Source organism: Penaeus monodon, chromosome 7 (genome assembly GCF_015228065.2).
Source record: "Penaeus monodon isolate SGIC_2016 chromosome 7, NSTDA_Pmon_1, whole genome shotgun sequence".
NCBI classification, from domain to species: domain Eukaryota; kingdom Metazoa; phylum Arthropoda; class Malacostraca; order Decapoda; family Penaeidae; genus Penaeus; species Penaeus monodon.
This window is the reverse complement of record NC_051392.1, coordinates 39,401,286-39,414,429: the sequence shown is the minus strand read 5'-3', so window position 1 is coordinate 39,414,429 and position 13,144 is coordinate 39,401,286. Positions and strand designations below refer to the sequence as shown.

The following is a 13,144-nucleotide window of genomic DNA, read 5'->3' as shown; positions in this document are numbered from 1 at the left end:
TAATTACAAAACCCACTCCCTCTGGGCTACCTAATATGCCAAAAGGCCTAAACTGCATGGTACATGTAAAGATGGTTGGTTGCATGTACCATATGCAGGCAGGCACTGATAAAGTCCTAATTTATTATAAAGATGTGTAAAGGACCTTAAGTTATTTTTTGCCCTAAATTCCTACTAAAGGATCCAGCTATCACAACAGTCTGTATAGTGAAAGACTATAACCAATGCCTGGACTGAGATATCCAAGTCCTCAGTAAGATGGCCACTCTCAGCATGGCATGACATGTCAACCAGAGGCAGTTATTAAATAATTAAAATAAAGAAAAATGAGTGGCTGTAAGCTGCCAGAACATGGCTTGCAGGCCCAAGTTGGGTGGACTAAGCTGTTTGAAAAGTCCTACAAAATGAAGTTAAAAGTGTAGCATTACCTGTTTCTGAAACAAAGAACTGATCACAGACTTGAAAGTGTTGTAGATCTGCAATATCTGCCATGGAACCAGGCATCCAACAAGGTAATCTTCATTGTGGTGCTGATGTTTCCCTGATAGGAGACTGTAGGTCACATGGTATAGATATCATCAAGATGACTAATGGAGATGTGCTGCACAAATTGCCAAAGAGCAGTCATGTGAGTCCCCTCTACAAACCAACTGCTGGACTTATCCAAGAAGCTTAAACTGGTCTTATTGGTGCAGACAAGGAGTCCCATAGTCACAGACCAGGAATAACTGGTTATTTTCCTTTTTAGTTGTTACTCACTCCCCCGCTGAAGCAGATAAAGGATTTCTTCCATATGGTGGGTTGTCTTAACCCAGGGGAGGCTTTGGCCTTCCAGTGCAGTGGCTATTGTTTTTTCACATTCCTTGCTCACTTGAGAATATCTACCATAGTTATTTGGGGGCTTGCACCGCCATTTTTTACTAGTTTCTTCATATATCCATTATCAGCTCCAGTGGAAGGAATATGGTTTGCATAAAACTTTTCTGCAAACAGCTGATTTGATTTTATGGAAATATCTAACATTGAGATTATACGACAAATCAGTTGTGTTTTCTTCCATGTTCAGGCCATCTGAATAAACATTTTTTTATAAAATTGTTACATCCTTAGTATTATATTCTCAATAGCAGCTGACTTACTGCTGAAACAGAAAATAAAATTTTAATGCCATAAAGAAGAATGGTTAATGGTTAATGGTTAAAAGCAAGATAAATGTGCTACACATCTAAGGTCATGTAGCACTATAGTTAATGTTAGGGAAGGGTGGTTGAGTTAGTGATTAGTTGTCTAAGCTGGGCAAAGGAATTGGTGAGTGAAAGGGTTAGGGTCGGGTATGGTAAGGAGTTAGATTAGATGAAGAATATTTGAGGAAAGTTTGAGGAAGAGAATAGGTTGTTGAAGCAAAGTGTGGGATTCTGTAAGGATGTCTGATAGGTTGGGAGGTCGGTGAAGGGGGGATAGGTGGGGGAAAGCAGAGGTACGAGTTGTTTGAAAACGTGGGCACGGCAGTAGGATGTGTGGGATTGGAGTGTCTGGTGGTGTGTATTGACTTTATGAGAGTTAATGAGTTACATAAGGGATTCACGTGCATAAGGAGGGAGTGGAAGGGATAGAGGGGATGGTGGGAGGGTTAATGTGGGTGGGGTTGGGGTCGGGGGGGATGGGCTGTGTTGGGAGGGGGTAGAAGGATAGGGTGTAGGGGGGATATCGTTAGGAGGAGGATGGATATCAGCAGTTACTTGGAGTGTGGAAGGAGCAGGAGTTGTTGTAAGATTTGGAGGTTGAGTGTCAGTTTTCATTAGGTAATCTTGAATATTTTCATGGGTTTCTTTTTCTGAGTTGGTTCGGGAGTTTTGGGGGATAAAGGATTTCTTGTGAGGGGGGGAAGAGAGGACTGGTGTCTCAAGCATAGGAGCAAAGGAAGGTGGAGGTGATGTGTGGTAGGGGAAGAGGGGGTGGAACGTTTGTTCTGTCTGTTACGGGTAGTGCGAGGAGGGAGAGGGGAAGGTGTTGGGATTGTAGTGGTGATTGAAGTATCTGTAGTAGAGATTGGAGTGTCTGGATTTAGGATGGCAAAAGAGTTTGACTGGGGAAGGTAGGAGGTAGAAGAGGGGGGGTTAGATGTAGGGGGGGTGGGTGTAGGAGAATTGGTAGAATGAGCAGTATTACTGGAGTGAGGAGTAAGGGAGAAACCACGTCGACATGCTTCTTGTCTGGCTTCACGTAGTGTGAGTCCAAATTTGAATCTGAGAGTTGCTACCTCAGACTCAAATTTATAGGTGGGACAACCCCTATAAAATACATTATGGGGGCCGCCACAGTTGGCACATGTGCGTGATTGTGCAGGGCAGTTAGATCGGGTATGGCCAGGTTGGGCACATAGTGGGCATCTGGCTGTGGAACGGCAATGTTTGGCTGGGTGTCCTAGACGCCAACAATTTTGGCACTGACGTGGAGGGGGTTGGTATGGACGGACAGGGAGGGATTCTCCTCCTATGTAGACGTTAAAGGGAAGGTCATGCCTACGGAAGGTAATTTTGGCTATGTTAGTGGGTTTCTTTTGATGATCTCTGGGGGGAATGGAGTAGTATTGTACTGATGTTGCATCATAGTCTGTGAGACAGGCAAGTAGATCTTCTCCACAATCTGACCAATCTTTGTCATAGATTGGGCAATTTGCTGGGGAGATTGAAACTGTTCCGGTGCAAGTACTGAGGGTTGGATGGGGTTCTGCAAGGATGGGGTTACCATATAGGTCTGTTAGTTTTGTTAATGCTATAGCTTGGTTTTCGGATGTTACTGTGACAAGACGGGAGCGGTAGGGTCGGCTACGGAAAGAGACTTTACCTACTTGTTTTTGGAGACGTTGGAAGAGAAGGGTGTTGTCAGAGTAGGGAGCTGTGGGAGGGATCACAAAAAATCGGTCCCATTTGGCTGCGCTGAAGAGGGTATTCAAAATTGTTGTAGAGATAGGGTAGTAGAAGGGCGGGGGCGTGACGAAGATGGAGTAGTGGTTTATGGAGAGGTGGGCAATAAGGCTGTAAGGTATTAATAAGGGAGGATGGGGTGGTTGATGTTGGAGGTTGTGGGGGTAGAGGTGTTGAAGTTAAGATTGCTGGGAGAGTGGAAATGTTCCTTAAGGGTTGATTGTTGGCTACTGTACTAGTAGTATTGATGAGGGGGTAGTTATTGCAGTGTTCGGAGCCGTGGTCAAAGGAGAGCCTGGGGTCAGGGAATCTGGTGGGTTTACATCGTTGGGGCTATTTGATAAAGGGGCAAGCCTCATTGCCCCTAATAGTGGGGATAAGTTTTCATTACTGGCCATGGTAAGCCTGGATTATGTTGGGATAAAAACAGTCCCACCCCTCAGGGTCCCCTTGAGGGGTAAGGGCTAGATAACTAAATCAGGGGAATACCGTGCCCATGGCTCCCTCAGGCCGTTCAGGACTGGCACAAAGTCAGCCTTTCATCCTTTCAGCACAGCTTTCACACCTTAGGAGGTGGATAGCAGAAGGCTTTGGTGAAGGGACAGAAACGAAAGGTGGGAAGGAAAATAAAGACCATGCAAAATTAGTTGAGTCGAGGGCTGAGTCCCAAGGTTGGGGAGTTCCCCATCATTGGGTCCCAGTTTCCGCCTCCTAAGCCCCCCCACGACAACAACGGGCAAGGGATTGGGGGGTCCATAAAGAAGAAGAAGAAGAAGAAGGAAGAAAGAAAGAAAGAAAAGTAAATAAGTAAAAAACATACAGAAATATCTAGTAATTATATAAAGCCTTTCTGGGTAGGGTTATTTTTCTGACTAACTTCTTAAATAAGAAGTTGAGAACTTTTGTGCATATCACTGTTTCTGATATTTGACTGACTTGTTCAACTGCAAAATGGGAGTTAAAGTTTGTAATTAAACACTCTATTGCTATATGAAATAGCTACCAATAAACCAATTTTACATGAAGTTTTATAATAACATGTTCATATACATGTTTTTACAATCATACATACATTTGATTTATATAACCATACATGAATATTACAATCTTCAGGTAAAAAAAGGCAAACACATATGATATATAATTTTTATTACTTAATATACACTACTATATAATCTAAAAATCACAGAAGAGAAACAATCTTTGAGGCAAAATTCATGCAAGTAGTGGTTGCATTCATATCTTTAAATTCACAGAGAACAAGCATGAAAGCCATTTCCTTGAATCAAATTGTTAGCTAAGTGTCAAGCAAATAAATAAATTTTCTATTCTGCTGTGATAATGCCAGCAATAAAGCTTAGCTAAAAGTCTTTGTTGAAACTGAACTGCAGATCACGTCCGTATCAGCAAGGTACCGCGTAAACTGGTGATAACTACAATAATAACACTTTTAAACATTTAGATTATACAAAATATAATTCAGAGAGAAAAAACATTACTAACATTGAAGTAGAAAAAGATGTACACAGAAGTTACAGTATAAATTCTTTGTACATTACCCATACAAAGTGGAACCTACGCAGGTGTAAAGTGTTAAAACTATAAACTGCAAGATGTAGAAATGTATAATTTTTTTAGAGTATTTAAGCATAGTAACAGTGCAAATATGAAGTAAAGGATGAGATTTCTTTGTAAAACATCTCTTATTATTTTTATAAATATTGATGTAGCATTACCTAAATCCATTCATAACAAATCTCTTCCCTGCTAGAGAGTACAGTACCTGAATACTAAACAAAGCCTATGAGCAAAAGAAATCAATAACCCAATGACTTCCAATGGCATGGCACACATGACATGTCCACTAATTTTAGTTTATTAACACTTATTGGACAGTCGTCAGCCTATGCTGATGGCTAATGAGTACAGCATCATTTCCCTCCTCCCTTCCCCCACTGCCCTACTGACAAGGTCACTTTTTCTTTTTTTTAATTGTTCTAATTTTGTAAACTCCTCCCCCCTCGGTGTTCACAGTAAAATGCAGCCACTATTGCAAAAAGTGTCACCCTCACTTCAAACCCTGCTTCAAAGAAAGAAAAATGATGAATAGAAATGTGTTCATTTGGTATACTGTACATGTCATTTTTTTCTTATATTTTTAGATTCTAATTTCGCATTTTTCTTCCAAAGGTACTTGGATGTCCCAAAGAATCTCGATTCTGACCTTGATGACCCCAGACCATCAATCTTGGGAGAAGGCCTGAGATGGCTGAGGAATGCTCCAAAGTCTTGCCTCTATCTCTTCAAGACTCCTGCAAGCCGCTCTCAGCCATGGCGCATTGTTTAACCAACCTGAATGCTCCAGGGACTTCAGGCTTCGTCTGGAAGAGGAAGGATCCTTTCATTTGCTGTCACTGGTTCAAGACAAACCCAGGGGTCAAGGATGCCTTCCTGACGCAGAAGCTGTGGGACACAATGGCAAGGGAAACCAATGTGGAGCAGAGGCCAATTACCCTGTCTTCACACATGAAAACTTGGGTGAACACAACTGAGGAGGAACTGCAGTCATTCACTGGCCTCTGCCAGCTCATGGGCCTGCAGCTGCAACCCCATTTGCAGTACTACTAGTAGAGAAACTGAATGATTTATTTAATTGTGTTTCCAGACAGTTCATGTCTGGGGAAGATCACGATTGAATTGATGTGGGCATACTAGGGATATCACCACAAAATTCAATTCAATCCGACAAAGAGGACGCAGTTTGGCATGGTCTATCAAATATGTGAATGATGGTGCTGGTGCTGGCTACACCAGTGCCTTCATCATTTACATAGGCAAGGACTGCTGAGATGTGCCTGCCAGCATGAAGGCCTCATTAAATCTATGAACTGCGCTTGTTACTTCAAGAAGGGTTTCGAGCTGTATCTGGTCAACTGGTACAGTTTGCCAGTTGAGGGAGACCAAGGCAGTGGGAACAGTTCAGCTGAACCATAAGTTCATGCTGAAGGACCTCAAGATGAGCATCTGTGGCGATGTTGACCTCTGGACTTTGGTGAGAGATGTTGGCCATGTTGTGGATGGACTGAAAGCAAGTGAACATGCCTTCCACCGTTGACGGCTCTGACATGGTTGACCTGCCCCAAACTGCTTTGGTTAAGTCCGGAGGAAGCCCCAGGTTGTCCTTAACTATAGCATAGGAATGAAGGGAATCGACTTATTGGACCAGTTAGCATCATGGTATCAGTATGCCTTTTACCACATGCTCGATAAAGCAGGGGTGAATGCCTACATGGTCCACAGGGTGTTGGGTGGGACACTCTTAGCTCAAGTTTTGTTTTGAGCTGTTAGCCAACCTCGTACATCAACTCTGGCCTATGGAAGACAGGGTGGCCTTCTGCTGGCTGCCACCGGACGCCCTGCAGCAGTCCTGGTGTTCAATCCAGGGCACAGTACTGCCAGTGCTGTTACTTCTGTATGAGCTGAAACGCCAGGAAGATGCACTACAGGTATGTTTGGTGTAATGTCTATCTCTGTGCAGTGGATGCTTCAATGTGTGGTATCACCACCACCTCTGGCAGCAGGTTATCACCACCTCTGGTAGCAGGAGGCTATCACCACTTCATGTAGCAACACTTCTGGTAGCAGTTACATTTAGAAGAAGAAAAAATAGAGGTTTCACCTTCCTGTTTCATAGTCTGAAAGCATCATTTTGACTGCCATAAAGCCATAACTTGATGTCTACCTCTTTCAAAGAAACATGACTTTCGAACTCAATTACAAGACGAACATGAAAAATAGGGATAAGAAAGTCACTTTACATCCACATAGTTCCAAAGTTGGAGCTGCGTAAAATTCATGGCCAGACTGACTTGGAATAGTTGCACTGAGTGAGCTATGCTAACTTGTACTGGGCTGGCATCGCAGCACAGTGCGTTAGGTCTTAGCAGATCTGCCTGGACTGGCCGTGCCAGTGAAAGATTCAGGACCCTGCTCATATAGGTTACTTGTGTTTACACACAAATGGCTCTACAAGTGTGGAGTCATCAAGGAGTCAATTATTAGTCCCACCTATCTCACAGGTTTACCCTTTTCTTGAATTTTGGAAAGATTGAAGGTGAAGATGAAGAAAAAATCACACAAATTCAAGGAATGGGAAAACCAGGCACGATCACTTGGGTCTACTGATTGATTCCTGGATGGCTGAGCACTGGTAGAACCATCTGTATGCAACAAACAAATAAAAACTGCAGTGGACAGAACACAATCCTATAGTTAATAGGCTAAAGACCTTTTACTAAACACTAGAATTACACAACTACAAAGAGCACCAACTGGTCTATCAAAGTGACTCTCAATAGCTTCTTAACCCCTTATTCTGGTATCAAAATCTTTGAGAGCAATTAAACTCTGGTGATATCTGGCAGTGGCCCGACAGTGGGCTGAGTTAAGCCGAATGCCGTTTCCCGGCGTGTTGCCGCCTGTTCGAGCTGAACCTGCCACCATGCGGTTCGCTATGAAGCCCTAGCACGTCACCCGGCAAGAACAGGTTAATTATCAATTTCTGACTAATCATAACATCCATGAGGTTCCAATTATCATTTACCATGAAAATACTGACATATGAATTATTAGTTTTACCTCTATTATCTACTTTCAGTAAATAATAAATCTAATCCTAGAATTTTCATTTCTTTTCATAAATGTTTTTGTATTGGGTGTTGCAAGTTTCTTTCAAATACAGTAGCCTTTAAAAAAATGGCAGAAACAATAATAAAATAATACTGCAAGATACAAAACAGAAGTATAATGTATTATAGTTTAAAATTTTAAAATAAGGTTTCGTAATATTCCATGAATATATTTCTAAAACTCTCTTCAACTATGATTACTGCCAATGAAACCACTGGCTTTTCCTTCTTACTGATTAAAAGCCTCTGAAGAAATTGTAATGATGTGATTTAATCACAAAATTTCATATCAAATCACAATTTCCTTGAATCTGTATTCTTTTGTAATTTGAACATCTTGAATCTTTGATACTGATTGAAATTTTAAAACTATTGGGAAAATATTATCTCTGCAAGTTTTCAGTGGACAACAACAATCTTGTTCAGTTTAACCAGTCACATGTATAAAAAAGGTATACCTTTTCAAATATACATTCTTCAATATAATTATGCAAAGAACGCTACATATGTACAGTTTTTTCTATAAACAAAATTCTACAAATACATCCAAGCCTTTGCTGTGCATTATGTCTCAAAAATGGTGTCTGGAAGAAAAGAAGTAGGCACATTATGGATGTACAATATAATATACTCAATTCTAAAATCCACAAGTGTAGGCAGTTTGTTGCATGGGACACATAAATATTACTGGGTTCACTTTATGTCATTCTAAAAAGACTGAACTTTCTGACAAATCAATAATGTATAGCCCCAAAAAGAGCAATTTCCAATGGATACTAAATAAATGGGTATTCTGATATCTACAGTTAAATTGATGTCTGATTGGATGGAGCAAAAAGCTCCCTTAAAAGCAAGAAATCACAAATATGTAAAATACCAAAAACCGTCTAATAGCTGCTGAATTAATATACAAATTAAATCATTTTTTTCAAAGCTTTCATTAAACAATTAATTTTATATAATCTAGTATGGACAAAAGAAATCCCATGCATCTTCTCACTGTAAAATCACTATCCAAATAAAACCATTTTATTTATAAATCATTACTTAAACCACTGCTGAGTCCGATTCCCCTCGCCAGGAGAGGGTGGTACTCCTCCAGCAGCCTCTTGCGATAGACGTGTGAAAAACCCATGAGAGATGCACCCCACTTAAGGGAGAGGGAGGCCCATATTGCCATGAAGTAATGGCTGGTTGCAATGTTTGTCATTGATGGCATGTCTGGAAGATAAAATGAAATAATCTATGTGATATACCAAGCAAGAAATAATATTAATGAACCTGCCACTGTTTAAGATAATTTTACTTGACCATTGCAAATGTTTATATGAGATCTTCAAATAACAACATTAATAATCAATAGAATAATATGAATATTAATAATAATGACAATAACAGTAAAAAAGAAAGAAAGAAAGAAAAAAATATATAATTTATTATATATACACTAATAAACAATAAGAATAATATGATATTAATAATAATGACAATAACAGAAAAAAAACATTATATATATATTTATATATATATATATATATATATATATAATATATATATATATATATATAGTATATGTATATGTATATATATATATGTATATATATATGTATATATATATATATATATATATATATATATAATATATATATATATATATATGTATATATATATATTATTATATATATATATATATAGTATATATTGTATATATAATATAGTATATATATATATATATATATATAGATTATATATATATATATATATATATATATATATTATATATATATATATATATATATATATAATATATATTATAATATACTATATATATATATATATATATTATATATATATATATATATAATATATATACTATATATAATCATACTATATCTATATATCATATATATATATACTATATATATATTATATATATATATATCTATAATATTATATATATATATATATATATATATATATATATAAATATATATATAATGTTTTTTTTTCTGTTATTGTCATTATTATTAATATTCATATTATTCTTATTGTTTATTAGTGTATATATATATAAATTATATATTTTTTTCTTTCTTTCTTTCTTTTTTACTGTTATTGTCATTATTATTAATATTCATATTATTCTATTGATTATTAATGTTGTTATTTGAAGGTCAAATAAAATTTAAAAAATTATCTTAAACAGTGGCAGGTTCATTAATATTATTTCTTGCTTGGTATATCACATAGATTATTTCATTTTATCTTCCAGACATGCCATCAATGACAAACATTGCAACCAGCCATTACTTCATGGCAATATGGGCCTTCCTCTCCCTTAAGTGGGGTGCATCTCTCATGGGTTTTTCACACGTCTATCGCAAGAGGCTGCTGGAGGAGTACCACCCTCTCCTGGCTTGAGGGGAATCGGACTCAGCAGTTGGTTTAAGTAATGATTTATAAATAAAATGGTTTTATTTTGGGATTAGTGATTTTACAGTTGAGAAGATGCATGGGATTTCTTTTGTCCATACTATGATTATATAAAATTAATTTGCTTTAATGAAAAGCTTTTGAAAAAAACTGATTTAATTTGTATAATTAATTCAGCAGCTATTAAGACGGTTTTTGGTATTTTACCAATATTTGTGATTTCTTGCTTTTAAGGGAGCTTTTTTGCTCCATCCAAATCAGACATCAATTTAACTGTAGATATTCAGAATACCCATTTATTTAGTAGTCCATTGGAAAATTGCTCTTGTTGGGGGCTATACATTATTGATTTGTCAGAAAGTTCAGTCTTTTTTAGAATGACATAAAGTGAACCCAGTAATATTTATGTGATCCCATGCAACAAACTGCCTACACTTGTGGATTTTAGAATTGAGTGCATATTTATTATGTACATCCATAATGTGCCTACTTCTTTTCTTCCAGACACCATTATTGAGACATAATGCACAGCAAAGGCTTGGATGTATTTGTAGAATTTTGTTTATAGAAAAAACTGTACATATGTAGCGTTCTTTGCATAATTATATTGAAGAATGTATATTTGAAAAGGTATACCTTTTTTATACATGTGACTGGTTAAACTGAACAAGATTGTTGTTGTCCACTGAAAACTTGCAGAGATAATATTTTTCCCAATAGTTTTTAAAATTTCATATCAGTATCAAAGATTCAAGATGTTCAAATTACAAAAGAATACAGATTCAAGGAAATTGTGATTTGATATGAAATTTTGTGATTAAATCACATCATTACAATTTCTTCAGAGGCTTTTAATCAGTAAGAAGGAAAAGCCAGTGGTTTCATTGGCAGTAATCATAGTTGAAGAGAGTTTTAGAAATATATTCATGGAATATTACGAAACCTTATTTTAAAATTTTAACTATAATACATTATACTTCTGTTTTGTATCTTGCAGTATTATTTTTATTATTGTTTCTGCCATTATTTTAAAGGCTACTGTATTTGAAAGAAACTTGCAACACCCAATACAAAAACATTTATGAAAAGAAATGAAAATTCTAGGATTAGATTTATTATTTACTGAAAGTAGATAATAGAGGTAAAACTAATAATTCATATGTCAGTATTTTCATGGTAAATGATAATTGGAACCTCATGGATGTTATGATTAGTTCAGAAATTGATAATTAACCCGTTCTTGCCGGGTGACGTGCTAGGACTTCATAGCGAACCACATGGTTGGCAGGTTCAGCTCGAACAGGCGGCAACACGCCAGAACGCATTCGGCTTAACTCAGCCCACTGTCGGGCCACTGCCAGATATCACCAGAGTTTAATTGCTCTCAAAGATTTTTGATAACCAGGAATAATGGGTTAAGAAGCTATTGAGATGTCACTTTGATAGACCAGTTGGTGCTCCTTTTGTATTTTGTGTAATTCTAGTGTTTAGTAAAAGGTCTTTAGCCTATTACTATAGGATTGTGTTCTGTCCACTGCAGTTTTTTATTTGTTTTGTTGCATACAGATGGTTCTACCAGTGCTCAGCCATCCAGGAATCAATCAGTAGACCCAAGTGATCGTGCCTGGTTTTCCCATTCCTTGAATTTGTGTGATTTTTTCTTCATCTTCACCTTCAATCTTTCCAAAATTCAAGAAAAGGGTAAACCTGTGAGATAGGTGGGACTAATAATTGACTCCTTGATGACTCCACACTTGTAGAGCCATTTGTGTGTAAACACAAGTAACCTATATGAGCAGGGTCCTGAATCTTTCACTGGCACGGCCAGTCCAGGCAGATCTGCTAAGACCTAACGCACTGTGCTGCGATGCCAGCCCAGTACAAGTTAGCATAGCTCACTCAGTGCAACTATTCCAAGTCAGTCTGGCCATGAATTTTACGCAGCTCCAACTTTGGAACTATGTGGATGTAAAGTGACTTTCTTATCCCTATTTTTTCATGTTCGTCTTGTAATTGAGTTCGAAAGTCATGTTTCTTTGAAAGAGGTAGACATCAATTATGGCTTTATGGCAGTCAAAATGATGCTTTCAGACTATGAACAGGAAGGTGAAACCTTTATTTTTTTTTCTTCTAAATGTAACTGCTACCAGAAGTGTTGCTACATGAAGTGGTGATAGCCTCCTGCTACCAGAGTGGTGATAACCTGCTGCCAGAGGTGGTGGTGATACCACACATTGAAGCATCCACTGCACAGAGATAGACATTACACCAAACATACCTGTAGTGCATCTTCCTGGCGTTTCAGCTCATACAGAAGTAACAGCACTGGCAGTACTGTGCCCTGGATTGAACACCAGGACTGCTGCAGGGCGTCCGGTTTGGGAGCCAGCAGAAGGCCACCCTGTCTTCCATAGGCCAGAGTTGATGTACGAGGTTGGCTAACAGCTCAAACAAAACTTGAGCTAAGAGTGTCCCACCCAACACCCTTGGACCATGTAGGCATTCACCCCTGCTTTATCGAGCATGTGGTAAAAGGCTACTGATACCATGATGCTAACTGGTCCAATAAGTCGATTTCCCTTCATTCCTATGCTATAGTTAAGGACAACCTGGGGCTTCCTCCGGACTTAACCAAAGCAGTTTGGGGCAGGTCAACCATGTCAGAGCCGTCAACGGTGGAAGGCATGTTCACTTGCTTTCAGTCCATCCACAACATGGCCAACATCTCTCACCAAAGTCCAGAGGTCAACATCGCCACAGATGCTCATCTTGAGGTCCTTCAGCATGAACTTATGGTTCAGCTGAACTGTTCCCACTGCCTTGGTCTCCCTCAACTGCAAACTGTACCAGTTGACCAGATACAGCTCGAAACCCTTCTTGAAGTAACAAGCGCAGTTCATAGATTTAATGAGGCCTTCATGCTGGCAGGCACATCTCAGCAGTCCTTGCCTATGTAAATGATGAAGGCACTGGTGTAGCCAGCACCAGCACCATCATTCACATATTGATAGACCATGCCAACTGCGTCCTCTTTGTCGATTGAATTGATTTTGTGGTGATATCCCTATATGCCCCATCATCATCTGCTCCCCACAT

The 13,144-nt window shown here is 38.4% G+C and overlaps 1 protein-coding gene across 1 annotated transcript; it reads left to right on the top strand.

Annotated features, from left to right (window-relative positions):
• Nucleotides 1-9,885: 9,885 nt before the first annotated feature.
• LOC119575311 (heme transporter hrg1-A-like) lies at nucleotides 9,886-10,667 on the top strand (the record flags this gene model as incomplete). The annotated part of the gene is given in 1 exon segment (XM_037922857.1): nucleotides 9,886-10,667. A coding segment is annotated over 1 exon segment (151 nt), but the record flags the coding sequence as incomplete, so codon positions are not given.
• Between the last annotated feature and the right edge of the window lie 2,477 nt (nucleotides 10,668-13,144).